This window comes from Taeniopygia guttata, chromosome 19 (assembly GCF_048771995.1).
Source record: "Taeniopygia guttata chromosome 19, bTaeGut7.mat, whole genome shotgun sequence".
NCBI lineage: Eukaryota > Metazoa > Chordata > Aves > Passeriformes > Estrildidae > Taeniopygia > Taeniopygia guttata.
Window position 1 is genome coordinate 1,947,526 of NC_133044.1, and position 17,646 is coordinate 1,965,171.

At 39.2% G+C, this 17,646-nt stretch overlaps 1 protein-coding gene across 14 annotated transcripts in view; it reads left to right on the forward strand.

The window, feature by feature from the left end:
• Positions 1–17,646, forward strand: part of BCAS3 (BCAS3 microtubule associated cell migration factor) — a 294,447-nt gene that overhangs the window by 34,843 nt on the left and 241,958 nt on the right. For all 14 annotated transcript variants that reach the window (XR_012051429.1, XM_030288254.4, XM_030288255.4 and 11 more), the window contains exons 9-12: positions 184–260; positions 9,981–10,057; positions 11,739–11,822; positions 17,077–17,247. Coding sequence is in view for 13 of the 14 variants with exons in the window: in XM_030288254.4 (XP_030144114.4) it covers positions 184–260; positions 9,981–10,057; positions 11,739–11,822; positions 17,077–17,247 (409 nt within the window). In the remaining variant the exon portion in view is untranslated. The remainder of the gene's footprint in view (positions 1–183; positions 261–9,980; positions 10,058–11,738; positions 11,823–17,076; positions 17,248–17,646) is intronic.

Genomic DNA, 17,646 nt, shown 5'->3' on the forward strand with positions numbered 1-17,646 from the left:
TGAAGTGGAGCTCATGTGGTTGGGAGCAGAGAGAGCCCTCAATAACTGCCAGGGATTGCTAACCTGGCACTTCATCACTGCAGAGTTTATATTGATGCTTTTGAAATAATTACATTTAGATATTGAATCTTTAAACCAATGCATTTAATGCCTAAAGTGGACATTCCATTTCTGTGTTTTCAGGATCCTCGTTGTGGTCCTGCAGGAGAAAATCGCCGCCTTTGACAGCTGCACTTTCACCAAAAAATTCTTCGTTACCAGTACGTACAATTTTGGGCTCAAGGTGGACAAAACCAGATTTGTTTGTTTGTTTGTTTGTTTATTTCTAAATCCTCAAAGCAGGTCTCCACGAATCATTTGGAGCTTCAGAAAAATTTGGTTCCAAAAAGAAAACAACCCAAACCCAAATGCTATTCGGTGATTATTTAACTCATGCCTGTATTTATTATTGCTATAACTAATTGTAAAGGGTACCCACACTGCCATCCATCAGTAGCTGAACAATTCTTTTGTTCATTTTGCACAAATATGTGAAAAAGCCTCAGGTGGGGGTTCCAGGTTATCACATCAGCAGCAATGAAACCCATATCAACAGTGATCTATCCACTGTTCATTTTTGTTTATTCCTTAGGCACATTTGGTTTTTTCATGTGTCTTTAAAGTTCATCATTTAATTTGGAAAGGTCAGAGTTTTATGTAAAAAGAGTCTACATTTTTGTGGTTGTACTTTCAGTCACAATTAGAAAAGTTTAATTTTTTTTTTTTTATATTGTCTCTGTATTTGTGGAAAAACCTCCTTAGGAGAAGCTGTTTCTTGTCATAGGTTGAGGGAAAGCAGCTTCATGCAGTAATATTAAAGTTGCCAATAGGTGTCAGTTTCTTCCTATCCATGGATGTGAGATACTGGGAATCTGCTGGGATTCAGTGACAAGATCCTAATGGGAAAGGACTTATTTCTGTTCTAGTCACCACTCCCTTTTATTTCATCAAAAAGATTTGAGTACAAGCCTTGCTTTTTTTTAGACCAAAAGTCAAGAATACCCCTTATTTAAATGTGTATTCTGAGAATTTTTGGGCTTACTTTGTTGAATTTTTTTTAAGATACTGCAGTTTATTTTTAAAAATCAATGTTCTGAAGTTAATTTTGAGGAGCAGGAATAGTCTGTTCTTAAACATAACTTTGATTTGCTTTTTGTGGAACAGCTGTGGAATTTAAAGAGGATTAACTAAAACTTTTGGAGATAATGACGAAATTATTTTTTAAAAAGTCAAAAAATTCCTGAAATGTCACTAATGCCATGTATTTCTCCAACTGTGCTGCTTTTTAAAATGTGAAATTCAAGATTTTCTGAAACTTTCCTCTGGTTTCATTAATGATAACCTCATTTTTGGGGCATTTTGGTTGCCCCAGCCACCAGAGCTGGAGCCAGCACAGCCCTTCCCTCTGGCTGTGACATGGTGTGAGTGGGCAGAGCTGTGTTTTTTCCCTGGATTTCTGGGTTTTGGGACCTGTCCTGAGGATCCCAAGCTCAGCCATTCCCTGGATCCTGCTCCCAGGTGGGTGCTGTGCCCTGGCACGTCAGAGTTTTGTCTGAGCTTCCCCATTTCATGTGCTGAAATCTCCTCGACCTGAGAGCCTATCTTTAAAGGCTTAAATTCCTCTGATGTGTTTGAAATTGGATGTAAATGAGCTGCCTTGTTAGCTGCAGGGATTTCTGGGAGGCGGCCAACTGGCCACGACTGCCTTCTTTGGCTGTGCCTTTGAAACAAATTATTAAAGGACAGTGCCAGTATCAATTAAAAAGAATAGAAATCCTTGAAAAGGAAGCTCAGGAAAAGGTTTAGAGGCCTTTTGTTTGCATTATTGGGGCAGCCTATGTCCTGTCCAGACTGATGCTGGTGCACCTCAGATGTGAGGATGTCACTGCCTGCCCAGAGAATTTGACAGCATGAAAAAGATTCTCTGGTTGGTTTCGGTCAGAAGGGAGTGCACAAAGGGCAGAAATATTACTGATGATCACTGACTCTTTGAAGGGTTTTGTGTTGCTTTTAGAGAAAAGAAAATCTTTTTTTTTTTCAAGAAGATTTGGTGATGGTGTGGAAATCACATCTTCCATCCCTAAGTGCTGTGGGAGCCTTAGAACCTCACTGAGACAGCACAAACATGAAGCAGAAGCTCTGGTCTGTTGATTATTTATACATAGAAATGAAATGCAGAATGTCCAATTAAAAGCAGTGTCAGGAATTCTGAAGTTCCTCAGAAATGCTAATGCAGCTGCCATGCACATGAGGAGTATTTGTCTTTCTGTTTTTGTTTTTGTGGTTGGATGTGTAGCTTAATATATTGTTACAATAAATATACCATAAAATATTCAGGATGTAGATGGTCAAGTTCATGCTGCTGTTGGAATGTTTTAACTCCTGCATTTCCTGATTTTTCCTGAGTAAGTTTGACATAGAACCAACCTTTGTTTTTCCCTGCTTGGGATTACATGGAAATGTGCTGATTTGACTTGGATGGCAGGGAGCCAGCAAGTTTTATTTGTGTCTTTTTTAACAAAACCTCAGTGTACAGGTGCTCCAGACTGGGAGAGGGAATTTAAGACAGGTGGAGGGAAAACATGCTGTAACTATTGTAGAAAAATAACCAGGATATCCCCCAATCTATCCTGTGGGGTGTTCTGATTTTTAAATGTCTGCTAGGAGAAGGCAGAACATCAGTCTCATGGCAGTCACTTCCATCCATCACAGCTCTCTTTGTGCTTTTCCCTAAGAAAAGACACCAAGGGGAGGAGAAAGCCCAGCAGGAATTCCACATCCTGCACTGGTTTAGGTGCTCATGTGGCCAAACTAAAAAATAAACCAATTCATTTGATACTTCTGTTAAGAACATGTTTCCTTTACTAGTTGTGAGTGTCAAGGTGTGAATTTTAAATAGCTTCTGAAACATATCAGAGTTTAATTGTGGTTCACTTCAGATTTCTTTCAGAGCCTTTTCTGCATGTGACTGAAGGATCAGAAACCAAAGTGATGCACAGAAACCAAAGTGATGCTCAGGCTTTTTTTGCCTCTACTTTGCTCTAAACAAAAGCTGCAGAAAAGCTGAATTCCATTGATTTCTATTCCATCAGTGCTCCTCACCCCAAAACTGCTTACTTAGTGCAACATTGCTGATTATGAATATGGCCTGATGGATCCTTTCCTTCTCCAGAAAGAACATCCTGCCCACCCCCTGGGCCCTGAGTAAAGATCCTCCCAGATAACATCATGCATGTGGCATCATCCCTGTGTCTGATAACGAGGGGCCTGCTCAGCTTGCCTGGCCCTTCACTGCTCCTATTGATAAATTCTCCATCCAGGATTCCCCAGGGATGGAGACAGTTATTGCAGCCATTAGCTGGCACCACGTTTCTATTGATGCTCTTCTGTAGAGCCCTGAGAGGTAATTTTGCAGATTTTAGTCAGAGTAGTTTATTGTATAGAAAGTCTGGAAAGGCTCTCCTCACCACAAGCCAAAATCAGTCTGTGGATGTTGAATGTCCTGCACCCCTCCAAGTGAATAAAACCCCCAAAGCAAATGGTGCTGGATGCTCAGATCTGCACTTTGGATTTGGGATTGCTGTTTGCTCTCACATTCACACACAAGGAACGATTTGGTGGTTTCAGTTTGTCACAGGGCTGGTCTGGAAATCTTCAAGGCTTTTTTGGACATTTCTGTTGGAATTCCTTTCCCTCTCGGGCTCACGGGAAGCAGTTTGAGCTCTTGACTTTGAAGTAAAAACTGTGGGTGTCTTATGGAGGGGTTTAATGCCTGAAGAGTCACATTCTTCAAGAAGTTTGTGTGTTTCCCTCCTCAGCTGTGGGCATTTCTCCTGGTTATCCCACACAGGGTAATAATTGACAGGATTCCTTTGTCTGTGGGGGATCAGCTCAGAGCGAAAGTCCTCAGGGCAGGTGGGAAGGGAGCTCCCGAGTCACAGGATTTATTTTCTTGATCAGTGAAGAAGAGCCAAGTATGTCCCTGTGGATTGCTATAAGCACTTTTAATTTTTATACACCCACATTTATATGAGCACCTAGCCCTTCATAGTGTATTTCCCTGAGAAATGTTGATTTAATTTTGTTTTTCTTTTTAACAGCATTATTTATAAGAATGTTTTCTTCCTGGCTGTGGGAATCAGTGTCTCACAATTCCAGGATAATGCAGAAACACTTTTTGGACAGGCCTTTAGGGCACCGTGGTGGATTTATGGGAACAAACAGCTTTGGTGATCGCAGGAGGTTTTGCTCCACTGCAGGAAAATGTAAATAAAACAGAGACGCTGCAGAAAGCCACAACAGAGGCCTCAGTCCCCAAGATGTCTGTCTGTCATATCTCCTGGCTCTGACAGTTTTACAAATTAGATGTAAAACAGGAAGTGCTCTTTGTTTCTATATAAGTTATTTTTATCTAAAGCACCCAAATCCTTAATGTTAAAGGGCAAACAAAGGCATCTGACATTGTCATGCACAGAAACAACAATCTCAGTGGTAACTTTTATTATTTGTCACTGTCCAAGTCTGAACAAAAAAAGAAAGTAAACCTGAGATTAAACATTGCCCTGAAATCAATCAAATTGGTGCTGAATTAAACAGCAAGGCCTAATGAACATGAAAGGCCACTGATATTTTTAGTAAAAGCTCTGGGATTGTGCTTCAACCTGTGGAGTAACAGTAAAATCATAAAATCATGGAATTCTTGAGCTGGAAGGGACCCACTGGGACCATCAAAGTGCAGATGCTTCAAACTGCCATGGTAGAGTGAACAGGGAAGGAGAGCTCTGTAGTAATAATAATAATAATTTAATAATAATAATAATTAATTAAGAAAAAAAGGCCCTGGGTGGCAAACCTGATTTCTCAGTGGGTCCATCCTGCTCCTTTGCTCTTTTACTCCATTTTATGGGTGATACTTAAACAGAAGGAAGTACAAGAACAATAGAAGAGTTGTGGAAAATATGTGACAGTGTGAGAGTAATAACATTTACACAGGGCCTTTCATCTAGAAGGAACCCAGAGGAATTTATAAACAATATTGCTTTATACAGTTTATAAACAACAAAAAATTGCTTTGCTAAAAAAACCAAAAACAAAAAAACAAAACAACCAACCAAAAAAAATTAGATAAAACAACTTATATGATTTGTTTTCCTTGTAATAAACAAAGCTTTTGCTACAACAGTACCACTCTACCCATTATTTATTGCATATTCCCCCTCTGTGCTCTCTGTTGTCATCTGCTTTCTGGCTGCTCTGCACTGCAGGACTGAAGGATGGAGTTTTGTAATTCCATTCCTATGGAGAGCTCTGTCTTTCGTAAGACCCAGAAAAGCATTACAGATTGGTTATTAGAGAAGTAGCATCACTTCAGTGGGTTCTTGGAGCTATTTATTTAAAAATACACAATGGCCCTGCTTCACTGATTTTCAAAGTGATAATCCAGCAAGTCCTTTGAATGATTCAAAGCAAAGAATTTTGGTTGAAATGAGTTACTTCTTTTGGAATTTGTTTAGAAAACTGTGTTTAAAACCACTGGACACTTCATTTGACATATGTCATCTTTAATGAACTTTGCCAGGCACTGACCAGAAAAATCCTTGTTTCTCCAGAAATCAGGAAAGTTTCCTTAGGATGGAAGTGAGCCTGGGAATCTCTGCCTTCATGGCATTCCCTGTGACCCAAAAGATGCCATTTCTGTCTTATTTTGGGATTAGAGACAAAATACAATTAAAATCTATTAATACAAAAGGCTTTTGTATTAATAACTTCCCATCCTCTCAGCTTGAATGAAAACTGCTGTCCTCTGGTATGGATTCCTCATAGGTACAAGGTGTGACATATCCACTAAAATTCCCCCTCCAGGAAACAGTAAATCAAACATAGTTATAAAAGAGGATGAGTATGGACCACTGCAAAGGTAACTGGAAAGAATTGGGGAAAAGAAAGCAGTGAAAATGATGGAAAAAGAAAATTTTCTTATTAAACTGATAGGGAAAAAAAGACTGAAACAAGATAGAAGAGAACTTAAAATGTTTTTCATTAAAAAGTAAGAACAAAGTCAAGATAAAGGGGATGAAAGTCTGGCAGATACCAAAACCAGATTTTTTTTTTCCTGTGCGATAAATACTGTTGTAGGGAATAAAGTTCTTATAATGTGCTGTGAAATTAAAAATCAAGCAGTAGTGTCTTAAGATAAACATGATGGGATGTATTTGAAGGAAAGCAAGGTTAGGTGATTCTGATTTGGCTTTTTCATTCCCTCAGCTTTATTAATTCATGTATTAATTTGCTGTAGTTTATCAGATGTCATTTTACAGTATGTTTTAGTGAGGTTTGAGAAAAAAATTAAAATTGTGCTGTGGGTAGGGAGTTACGAGAGATTTTCATCATTACCACAAGAGTAGTAATTGAAAATTAATGGGAAATAAATAAAGCTTCTCTTTGCTCACTCACAAAGCAAACATTTGTGTAGCTCTTTGGAGAACTTCAGGTAATGTGGGATTCCTGTATTCTCAGTAAAACGAAATATATAAAATCAGCACTGATGAAATATATAAAATCAGCACAGCAAGGAGTAAGTTTAAAGCATTTTTGAATGCAAATAATCACAAATTATATACTTATGGCAGTTATCATTTTATAACCTAGTTATTAAAAAAAAAGGGAAGAAACTGAGAAATTGTAACAGTGAAGAATTTACCTATGGGGCTGTAGATAATATTTGCATCTTGGAAGTGGGAAAACTGAGGCACAGGATGTGAGGTGCCTCTTCAGAGGGATCCTGGAGCCCATTTCTTATTCCTCACTGTTCCTTAGGGCAACACCAGTTGGAATTTTTGGGTGTAGGAAGTTGATAAAATTAGCAGAAAAACTTGGACTTTGATTCTGATTTTCAAATTGCAATTTTTCTTCCTTTTTTCCCAGCTTTGAAGTTACTAATTTCCTCTGCAAAGAGGCAGAAGATAACTGTGTGTACTCAAAAGTTATGAAGTAGTTTCCACTAGGTTTTCACCTATATTTTTGTGAGTGATAGGCCCAGATAAGCTGGTTCTGACATAAAGTATTTTTTAGTACTTGCTTGATTTGCTGCACTTTTGGAAAGACTTTCCCTGAGTGTTCCTTTCTTGGATGACCTCTCGATGCTGTCATTAAAACTTGGAAACTTTGGTCTTCTTGACAGTTAGTTCTGCATTCTCATTATGTTCATTCCTATTGTAAACACACTAAAGTTGCTGCTGTTATTGCTTAGAATGGCTTTTTCCTCTGTTGTTTTGAAGTCTGGTAGAAATAGAAGTTAATCTTTAAGAGAGTGGGGCTGGTGAGGATTGGATGGCCCAGCTCAGTGGGTCATGCCGTGTCTGTCTTTTCATTTGCCTCATAGATGATGTTCTGCTGACTCCAGCTGTTTTTTTGGAAAGCAGAAAAACAATTTGCTTTTCCTTCCCATAAAGTATAACCCTTTGTTTATCCTTGTGCTGCTGCAAGTTTCCAAAATGCAAAGACTCGCAAAGAAAAGAAAGGGAGGAAATAGCTCCTTTTTTTTACGCTGTTTTTCGTATCAGAGAGTAGAGTTTAGGACTGAGCTGAATTGTTGACCTTTGTGGAGTTTATTCTTAGAATTGGTTGATTTGTGTGTGGAGTCTGATTGACTGAGCCCAGTTCATGGGACAAACCACGGGCAGTGGGTTTGGGGAGAGCCATCCCAGCTTTTCTAAGTAACTTTTCTGTTCAGTAATCAATTTTAGATTTGAAGAATTCTTCTTGCAGTTCTTCAATGGCTTCGGTTCACTGAAGTAATTGAGAACAGCTCCCTTTTCCAAGCTGGACTTGTTTTTTTGCTATGAATTGCTGAGACTCCTTCAATTTTCTCCTGCAGGGATGTTACAAATTTGGGAAACGCAAGTCACTGGTTCTAAAGTCACTGTAGAGATTTACATGACAAGGGTTATCATCTGGCAGCTTTCAGTGCTGTATTTTATACATAAAAGGGAAGGTAAAAGAAAGGTTTGGGGGACCTGAATTCTTTTTCTGACCCAGATAAGAGCTGCCGAGGCAGAAGTCGGCATTAAAACCTCACAGCTCCTGATCTATAATGTCATCGGAAGAACACGTTTGTATTTACAACCCAGGGCTGTATTTACAACCTTTTTTTTTGCTTGCTTTGTTCCTTAAGAGGCTCTTGCTGCCCACATTTTATGCACTCCTGGAATACAATAACAATTGTGGCATCGTCTCTTCAGAATTCGTTTTCCTTCCTGAGATCAGGCCGGCGATAAGGACTCACAAAACCCTCTCTGGGTTCTGCCTGAGATAGGTTTAACTGGATGAATTAGTTCTCTTCTTCCCTTGCTTTCTGACCTTTCAAGCTGTGATCTTTGGAATTCTGCAGTACCCTCAGTGCTCTGCTCTGGAAAATGAAATCCAGCCTTGTTTATCTCAGCAGGGCCTATGCAGGTCCAAACCCGCATCCAGAGTGTTGTTAAATGTCCATTTAACCTTCCAGAAAGGTGCTGACACCTCCCACGCCCCTTCTCAGGCTTTGCAGGTGTGGGAAATATAACCTCTCCCCTTCTGGAAGCTCTGCTGTGCTCAGGGAATGTTCTGGATTGTTCTGGAGCCTGCAGGAGCAGAGCTGGGCATTGCGGAGATCGGGTTCTTTTCCTTGCTGCGGGTACAGAGCAGTGTCAGAGTCTCATATGAGAGATCCAGAAAATAGAAAGCTTCTCTGGCACTGCCTGGCTTTGGTTTTTGTGTTTTTTTGTGTTGGTTTTTTTTTTTTTTTTTTTAAGGATTTTAAGCAATACACTGAATAAAAGTTGTGTTGTATGTGTTCTGAAATGCAGTTTGCCTGCGCTCCTTCAGCCTGGGATACAGGAGCAGCTGCCCAGGGCTCCTTTAAATCAGACACACATGTCTGTAAGGTCTTCAATATTTTGTTTCTTGGCCAATCAGTGAGAGGATTTAAATTGCTAAATGGACTGAATTAGCCTAAGAACTGATGAAAAATGAGATTAACCATTTGCTTGATAGCCTCCCCCTTCCCCCTGTTCTTTCCTCCTTATTTTTTCATGTACAAACACTTATTTCTAAATACAAATTATTTGTAGAAATACAAATTATTTGTTTTATTTACAAAAATGTTATTTTATTTAGAACATTTTATAAAAATACGTATTTTAGAAACTTTATATATGGCCATTTAATATGATTCATTTTAAGCCTTTCTATGTTTTCATTCCCAGCTATTTTGTCTAACAGGTATTTTCATGTTTTAATCCTCAGGAATAATTCTCTTTTCTATGCTCATTTTTATCACGGTGTATAAATCTATTTTTAATGATAATATAAAGGTAATGGAAAGCAGGTGAACAGTGGAACCACTGCCACAATTTTAAAGGAATTATGAATTTTCCCACTGTGTAAAGTAAGGTTTGTGCAGAAGTATATGGAGAGGCTGAGGGCTTGTATATAGAATTGTTAAAAGCATTTTGAAAGGCTGAGGGTTTGTATATAGAATTACTAAAAATGAAACCAAGAGCACAAAACATCCTTTCATACAGTAAAAATCTAGGAGAGGTTGAAGTGAGTAAACTGTTCACCAACAGAAAGGTGTCAGTCAAATAAAATTAATTAAAATGTGAAGATACAAAACCAGTCGAGTCAAACATCAATACTCCCTCACCCCAGAATATCATATTTGTATCAAAATGGTTTTAAAAATGCAAACATAAGGAGAAATTAATATTTACACATAATTAAATGTTCAAAATAACTCATCTAACCACAGCCTTATCTCTAGAAACAAAAATGCAAGCATTCACTGAGTGATATTAGCAACTGAAAGGCTTTTGTTTAGACTTTTTGTTTTCTTGGCAATAAGTAAAATTCTTTGGAAGAAGTCATTAAGATATTTCTTAATGTTGCCTTTTCAAACTTTGCAGGCTGCTATCCTTGTCCAGGGCCAAACATGAATCCCATTGCTCTTGGAAGCCGTTGGCTTGCTTATGCAGAAAATAAGGTAAGGAGGGGTTTGATATCAAAAAATACATCAAGATTCTGTATATATAGGGAGAAAAAGAAAATAAAAGATCTTAAGAAAAAGGTATGTGCAAAAGAAAGTCTGTAAGAGGAGTTGCATTAAAATGACAGTCCTAAGTATTTTAATATATTAGTTCTTTACTCTGCACATTTGTTTTAATCTCAATTTAAGGAACTTTGAGGGCAGAGAAGACAGCCATCAACATGTGTTTTCAGTGAGATAACTCAATAATCAAACCATTTTTTGCTTTAAAAGTTTAAAGCATTTAATTACAGACACTTCTGAAAGTAGGCAAAAAACACTTCCTAAATTCTGGTTGGGGAAACTGAGTCTGGACAGAACCCGGGTTTTTCTGAGCCAGCACAGCAATGCACTCTGTAGCTTAGAAAATTGCATTAAATTGGCCACTTTTGAACATCTTTGAAAAAGTTAAGCTCCAAGAAAAGAAAAAGAAAAATGTTAGACTTTTTTTTTTTTCTTCGGGCTAGAGACAAAGTAAATAGATTCCCAAGCAAAGAAATAATTGTTGCTTTTACCCAGAGGAGTGGTTGTGTATTTAAAGCTTGCAGTGAAGCCTAAATTTGGCTCCTAATACCTTATTTTTATTTCAAAGCAGATGTTTTTTCTCCCTTCCACCTGTGACTGGAGAAGCTGTTTCTAGATCTGAGCCAGAAATTATCAGAGGCAAATTTTAGAAATCTATTTGCTGTTACACCTCCTCCAGTACAGCTGATTTCTTCCCAAATTCAGGCCTGCCTTTCCTTTAGTGCCACACCTTGCTGATGCTGGAAAACTTAACCCTGCTCAGCATGGGATTTAAAAAAGTATTGCTGCCAAAATATCAGCAAAAGAATTGTATCACAAAGGGAATTTAAATGACTTGTGTGTTCCCAGGTAAATTCACAGTGGGCTTTCCCGAGTTTAGGTATTTTTTATTTAGATATAGAAATATAAGCAGGACAGAAAAGCTTTAGAAAAAAATACATTTTACAGTAATTTTAAATTTTCTTTAGCTCAAAAAGTTAAACAGGCAACATGTTCTGTGTGCAAGCAACAAATATCTATATTTTTTCTAATTTTGCAGAAAAGCACAGATTCTATTGTTACTTAGGGTTCAAAGGCAAAACCTACTTTTGTAGGGTGATGGCAGGTACAAGAGTCTTGTTTTGATTTATTGATTTTGAAGGAAGGCAATAAAAAGCAAACCCCATGTACATTCCTTTAATCTATTAAATGCAAAGTTTCAAACAACTCTTTTCCTTTGTCATTTCTTTGCTTGCTCGTCATAAAAAGGAGGGGAAAGCCACACTCGGATTCTTAGAATGGCTGATAGTTAATGTTACATACACAGGGCTAAAGCTTTTGATTATATTTATTTAAATTTATTTGTGGTATTACTGCCAGACCAAAAATCCCACCATTTCAAAGTTTATGAATTCTTAGTGAGTACTCATCTGGTAATTGAAAACTGGAGCGGAGGACGCGACAGTCTGGGTGGCACCCAGAAGATTATAAAAAGGGGTTAAGTGTCTCAGCAGGGCTTTTTGCTATTTGTAGGAAAAAACACACCACTGTACATGATAAATAAGAGCTCTGGTAATGGGTTATGGGTTTGTGTAGTTTAATAGTAGTGACTTGGTTGCTGTCTTTCTTCTTGTAGCTGATCCGATGCCATCAGTCCCGTGGTGGAGCCTGTGGAGACAACATTCAGTCTTACACTGCCACAGTCATTAGTGCTGCCAAAGTGAGTCCATCATCTGCCCTGGGAGAGCTGCTCGTGGAACATAATTATGAGGTTTCCCTGCTGAATTGGGCTGTGTGTCATCACCCCCTCCCTCCCAGAGAGGAGAGCACACTCAGAGCCATGCAGGCAGCAGCCCCGTGCCTGCCCTCCCTATCCTGCAAAGCTCTGACTAACTCTAGCTTTCCACAAAGTATTTCTGTTTCTGAACTGATTTTTTTAAAATTTCATTTATTACAAACAGCTATTTACATTAGAGGGAAGTGACAGTGGGATGGATTTGTATAATGGCTGTTCATAGTGGCACAAGTTTATATGATTAGAAATCAACATTGTGAATTATTAGTCTTTTAGCATCATGAAAAGTGACTTTACAAGTGCCTGGTGCTTTTTGGACTCCATCACACCCCCATTATACATTTTGCTCTCTCTGAAGGGTGACAGCACAGTACTGGAGCTAATTAATTACCTTCTTTGAAGGTTAGAGCTTATTAATGACTGTTTACATATAGGTTCCATTGCCTCGTTTTCGTACTTCAGATGATGTTATAAAATCCTTCTGCTTTCAGAGAAATGTCTGGGGTTTTGTACTATCAAAAGAAGCCCATGGCTTGGAAAAATCTTAAACAAGACCGAGCACAACTTTTGTTTCACTGTCTCCCTCCCAGCTCCTTTCCTTGCTGCAGCAATTTCTTTTTCTCACACACACACACAGAGTTTTGGCACCGTGGGGTGAACTCGGTGCTGATTACAAGCTTCCCTTGTAACCACCAGCCTTTTCATTTCTGATATGTGCAACAAAACAAACCTAATAATAGGAATGAAATGACAGCATGGGACAGAAGGCTCAGTGGCACCAAGGAAAACAACAGTTAGGAGAAGCCACAAAGAGAGACACAGGGCAGGCCAGCTCATGTGAAAACAAAACAGAAAAACAAACATAGTCCATCACAATCACAGTGTGGCCAGAGAAGGAGAAAAATCACAGCTTTTTACATTGTTGAGGGGAGCTGGGAATTGCTCCTCTCCTGAGGTGATTTGCTGGATCTCTGGGTAGTTTCACCAGCAGCACAGTTAAAGAGGTGTGGAGGGAAATCTCCCCAAATTCCTTCAATCCAGCATCGTGAACATCTATTTTATAGCACAGATAAGTTTGAAAAACTGAGTGGCTTAGTGTGATCAGCCACAGTTTGGATCAGATGTGGCAAAATCCTGCAAACAGATCACTGTAGCTGATGGCCTTTCCTGCTGAGTAGTACTAGCAAGGGATCATAATCCAGAAATTCTGCTGGTAAGCTGAATTTATCACACTGAAGTAGTTCTGTTGCATCATGTGAGTAGATACTGAAGATAAAATGTGTTTATAATCACAGGAAAGAGAAGATTGTTAGCCTCTGTACAGAGATAAACTCCCAGTGAGTTAGGAAAAGGGATAATCCCCAGGGCACGGGCTCTTACTGCTCTGTATTTGCACAGCACATTGCTCATGCTCCTGCCTGTTGGATGTTACTGTAATAGACAAGATTAATACTAATATAGTTTTAAATATTTGCATGATTTGGCTCTTGAGGAGTGTCTCAGCCTTAGTGTATTAATTTGTTATCCATGAGCGCACCACAGTGAATCTGCAATGTTTAATTTATTAGTGATTTCATTGAGTCTTGGCTTGCTGTCTAGCAGGTTTTCATCTCTGATAACTGCAGGGCTGACTTTCTTGCTGGCAAATAGATGCTGCATATATCTGTTGATCTTTGTCCATCTCATTGCCTCACCATCAACTTCACTCCTTCCTTATTTAAGTAATTTATGAACTTTTATTTATGCTATTGTGTCCTATCAGCTGCAGGGGTTTGTAATTCCTTTGCTTTGATTAGTGCAGGAGCAGCTTTTTGGGAAGTGCATGTCTTTTCCTTTTCCTTGCACTGCTGCTTTTTGGTTCAGAAGTGGTTCCATTAAAGTTCTTGTTTTGCCAGGTTACCTTGGGTTACAGCCTTTTCTCTATTTGGCTTCCAATTTTCTACTGAGGTGAAGAACCTTCATATAAAAGAGAAGGAAAGCTGAGAGCTTTCAGCAGGGTCAATTTGGAGAATTGCCTCTCAGAGCCTCTCTAGAAGGTCTTGGTGGCAGCACAGAATATTTTCTGTAATTGTTTTCCCTTTGCTGACCCATGTCCTGCTGGGGACAGGGGTTTGTCCTCAGTGGGGACTGCTGCTCTTGGTGCAGCAAATAAATTTCCTCCTTGATCAAATAACTTGGGAGTTACTTGGGAAGGTCCCTGTTCACCAAAATCACTGAGGTCAAAGTTGTGATCGTGTTGGTGGCTTTCTGAGTGTTCATGTTCTAAAAGCTCCTGTAGTTTCTGTCATTTGACCAAGCAGAAAATTTCAGGAAGCAGAAGATGTGTCAAGATTCACATTTGGATTAATGATGAGTGCAGATAAAAATGGATGTGTTTGGAAAAAGTGAAGTAACATTCCTTAGAGGTGTTGAAGAATGCACTCAGTGCATGCAGACAGGAAAGTTCCTTCCATGGGATAAAGATTCTTTTCAGTCCAGTTGAACAAACAGAGTGACATGGACACAGAATTTCTTTCAGAATAAACCCTATTATCCCTTTGTTCAAACTGAGTGTGAGGCTCAACCTCACTGTGTTGACACCCAAGGCAGATCTTTTTGATGTCTCTTTCTTCTTTCTATAGATTTTTTATTTGCAATCAAATAGATCATATAAAATGTATTTATTATGAGAAACAGGAACAATATATTGTGTTGTCACTAAAAGGATCCAAGGCCTTTCTTGGAACAAAGCATCCTAACAGGCATTGAATGGTGCATTTTAATTCTTTTCATCTAATTAAAGTTGTACTTACTTTTCAGTTAAATGAGATATGAGGGCATACATTTATTTTAATTAAATATATTCAAATAAATGTGAACAGTCATATTTTGAAGAAGATAGGGTACACATGAGCATATAAATAATGTGTATTTCTGCACACTGTGGATCATTGGTTACAAAAGAAACTGGGTGAAGTATTTTTATTTTTTTTATCAGCAGACTTCACTGGCGGGTTCCCATCAGTGACAAAGGGACCGGGACAGTGCAAACTTGAACCCATTTCACTTAAAATGTATTTTCTCTGTCACATGTCTCGCATCAAATTATAAACCAAGTCCTTCTCACCTCATAACTCCTTTGCTTGAGTCCTTCTCCATATCTTTTAATCCTGTACTGGTAAAGTGATTTAGCAAAGGCTGCATCTGTTTTCTCTTGTTACCTGATAACTTCTTAATGAGGACTAACAGCTTATGTGAGAGCAAGGTCATTAGCCCTAATGGATGGAGGGGACAGCTGATATGGCATGGGAAAGGTTAAAGATTACCCCAGAAGTTTTTGCAAATATACACAACAGCACAGGGCAGTAAGTGCTGTAATGGTTCTGCACTGATATTTCTGAGCTAATGGCCTTGGCCACATCTCTGCACACCTCTCCCTGCTGCAGGCCCACGCTGCTCCCACACTGGTCATTTTCTGCTGGAGAGCTGTCAATTTATGGTTGGTACGTTGCCATCCCATTGCTCTCATTATAAATATTAAAGATCTTTTCTAAAACAGGTCAGTTACAGTTTTTAGCCTTTTCCCTTGCCCAGGTATTTTGCCATGTAGCATTTACTGCTTTCTCCTCCCTGCTTTATAAACTGAGAACAGATAATTTTCTAGGATTTTAGCTATTGGCCAAAAAACTGCCTTGTCAGTTTTTGCCAGGAGAGCTGGAATGCATCCCTGTGATGGCACCGGGGCTATTTTAGGTTTATTCCTCAGCTGTCAATATCTGCTTTATGTTACCTCTCCCAGCCTCCCGAGTTCACCACTCTTAAAACCCGTTTTATTCTCTCTGCCGTAGCCGGGTATAAAAAGAAATAACAAGAAACAAATGGCAGGATATTACTAAAGACTTTAAACCCCCAAAGCCATTGCTGTGCTAAAGGCCTGGCTCGATTTTAAGTGGAAGTATCTCCATTAGCATTAATGGGGTGAGTCCATCAGCAGAGGCATCTCAGAGGTTAATCAGCCTTCCTGGCTGGCCATGGCCATCGATACCGTGTGGCGCCTGCTGCTGTTGGCCCTTCAGAGGCTTTCCTGACAACACACTAACAGACTTTGTATAAGTCATTTCCCATGAATTATTAAAACAAACGTTTGGCTGCTAATTGATGAACACTAATGTGTTTTCTAATCACTGCAGTTTGAGATTTTAGCACTAAACAAAGCAGTTGCAATTGATTTGTGGCTGCTTCTTGGTTTCAGCTTGGGATCTGGACATTTTTTTCCTTTTCAATTTAGCAGGCAGCTTAGCTTGTCTTTTTAGTTAAGAATTGGCTTGTTACAGTGTCATTCCATTCTGATCTCTTTTGCTATTTCTTATTTATATTGCATAATAAATCTGTTCAATTCTTTACAGGCAAATAAGGCACAGTCCTTGGTTCAAGGAGAAAATATTTAAAGTTGTAGTTGGGCTTGTTTTTCTTTCAGTCTGCATCTCTCCTACTATGTCTACTCTGCCTCTTTTTCAAAATAAATAAAAATAATCTTCAGCATCTTTAGCTGCTAAAAGCTGGTTCAGTGAATGTGTTTTGAAACCCATGTCTGGGAAACACAGAGAGCCTGGAAAGTCCCATTCCTTGTGCTGGGGTGTGCCTGGGAGTTCCAGGACCTCGAGGGTGGCGTTTTTAATTTTCCTGGATTTGAGTCTCATAATTATTCTAAATGCTTAATAACTGAGTAAAAAATGAGTATGTCAGATGTAACAAAAGACAAATTCTTAGTCTCTTGCACTGTGCAGAAGACATAACTCTGTCAGCTTTAGGGGCTGTTTGTATTTTTGTGTGAGCAGTACCCTCCTCACATCTATCGTGGCCTCATCTTTGATCCCTCTGACTATGGACTATGGGAGTAACTAAAATCAAAGTTATAAAAAAAACTCAGCACTGGAATACTTAAAATACAAACACATTAAATTATTTGGACATTAAAATACTTCTTTTTTCAGTAATACTTTGGCCTAATTGACTTCCAAAAGAACGGTGAACTCTTCCATTTGCTGGGATGCCAGATTTTTTCAAGCTATTTTATTGCAGCTTTCTGTAGTTGATACCCCACTCCTAAAAAAATCCACTTGCAGAAAGAATCCGAGCTGAACCCACAGCACAGCCCTCAACATCATTTGAAGGGTTTTTTTTTTCCCTGTTTTTGCAGACAATAAAGACTGGGCTGACAATGGTGGGGAAGGTGGTGACACAGCTGACGGGGACGCTGCCATCGGGAGCCACCGAGGAGGAAATCCTGGCTCACAGCAACCTCCGCAGGAGTCCCCTGGTGCCTGGGATTGTCACCATCATCGACACTGAGACGGTGGCAGAGGGACAGGTAACAGTGTGCACACTGCCAGAGCCTGCACGGCCACCACAACCCCAGGGAAATCCTTTTTGTGCTGATGGGAGTGAAAAATAAACCAGGTTTGCACCAGGGCGGGAATTTTACAGACCCACAGAGCTGGGATAAAATCCTGTTTGGGACTGAAATGCAGCCAAAATATATATTGTCCTTGCAGCATATTTATGTGACACTTTGACAAGATCAAGTGTGAAGTGTCACATTTTGTCTCCCCAACACTTGTTCCTAATTGACATTGATTGATGCTGATCAGTCAAAGTGGAGATGGAGTCTGATGATTTTTATTAATACAGAACGTGGCTGGAATGTGGGGTTGTTTGGGAATGGGGGAATTGTTGAATTCCAGGTTAAAAAAAAATGATGGTACAAGTT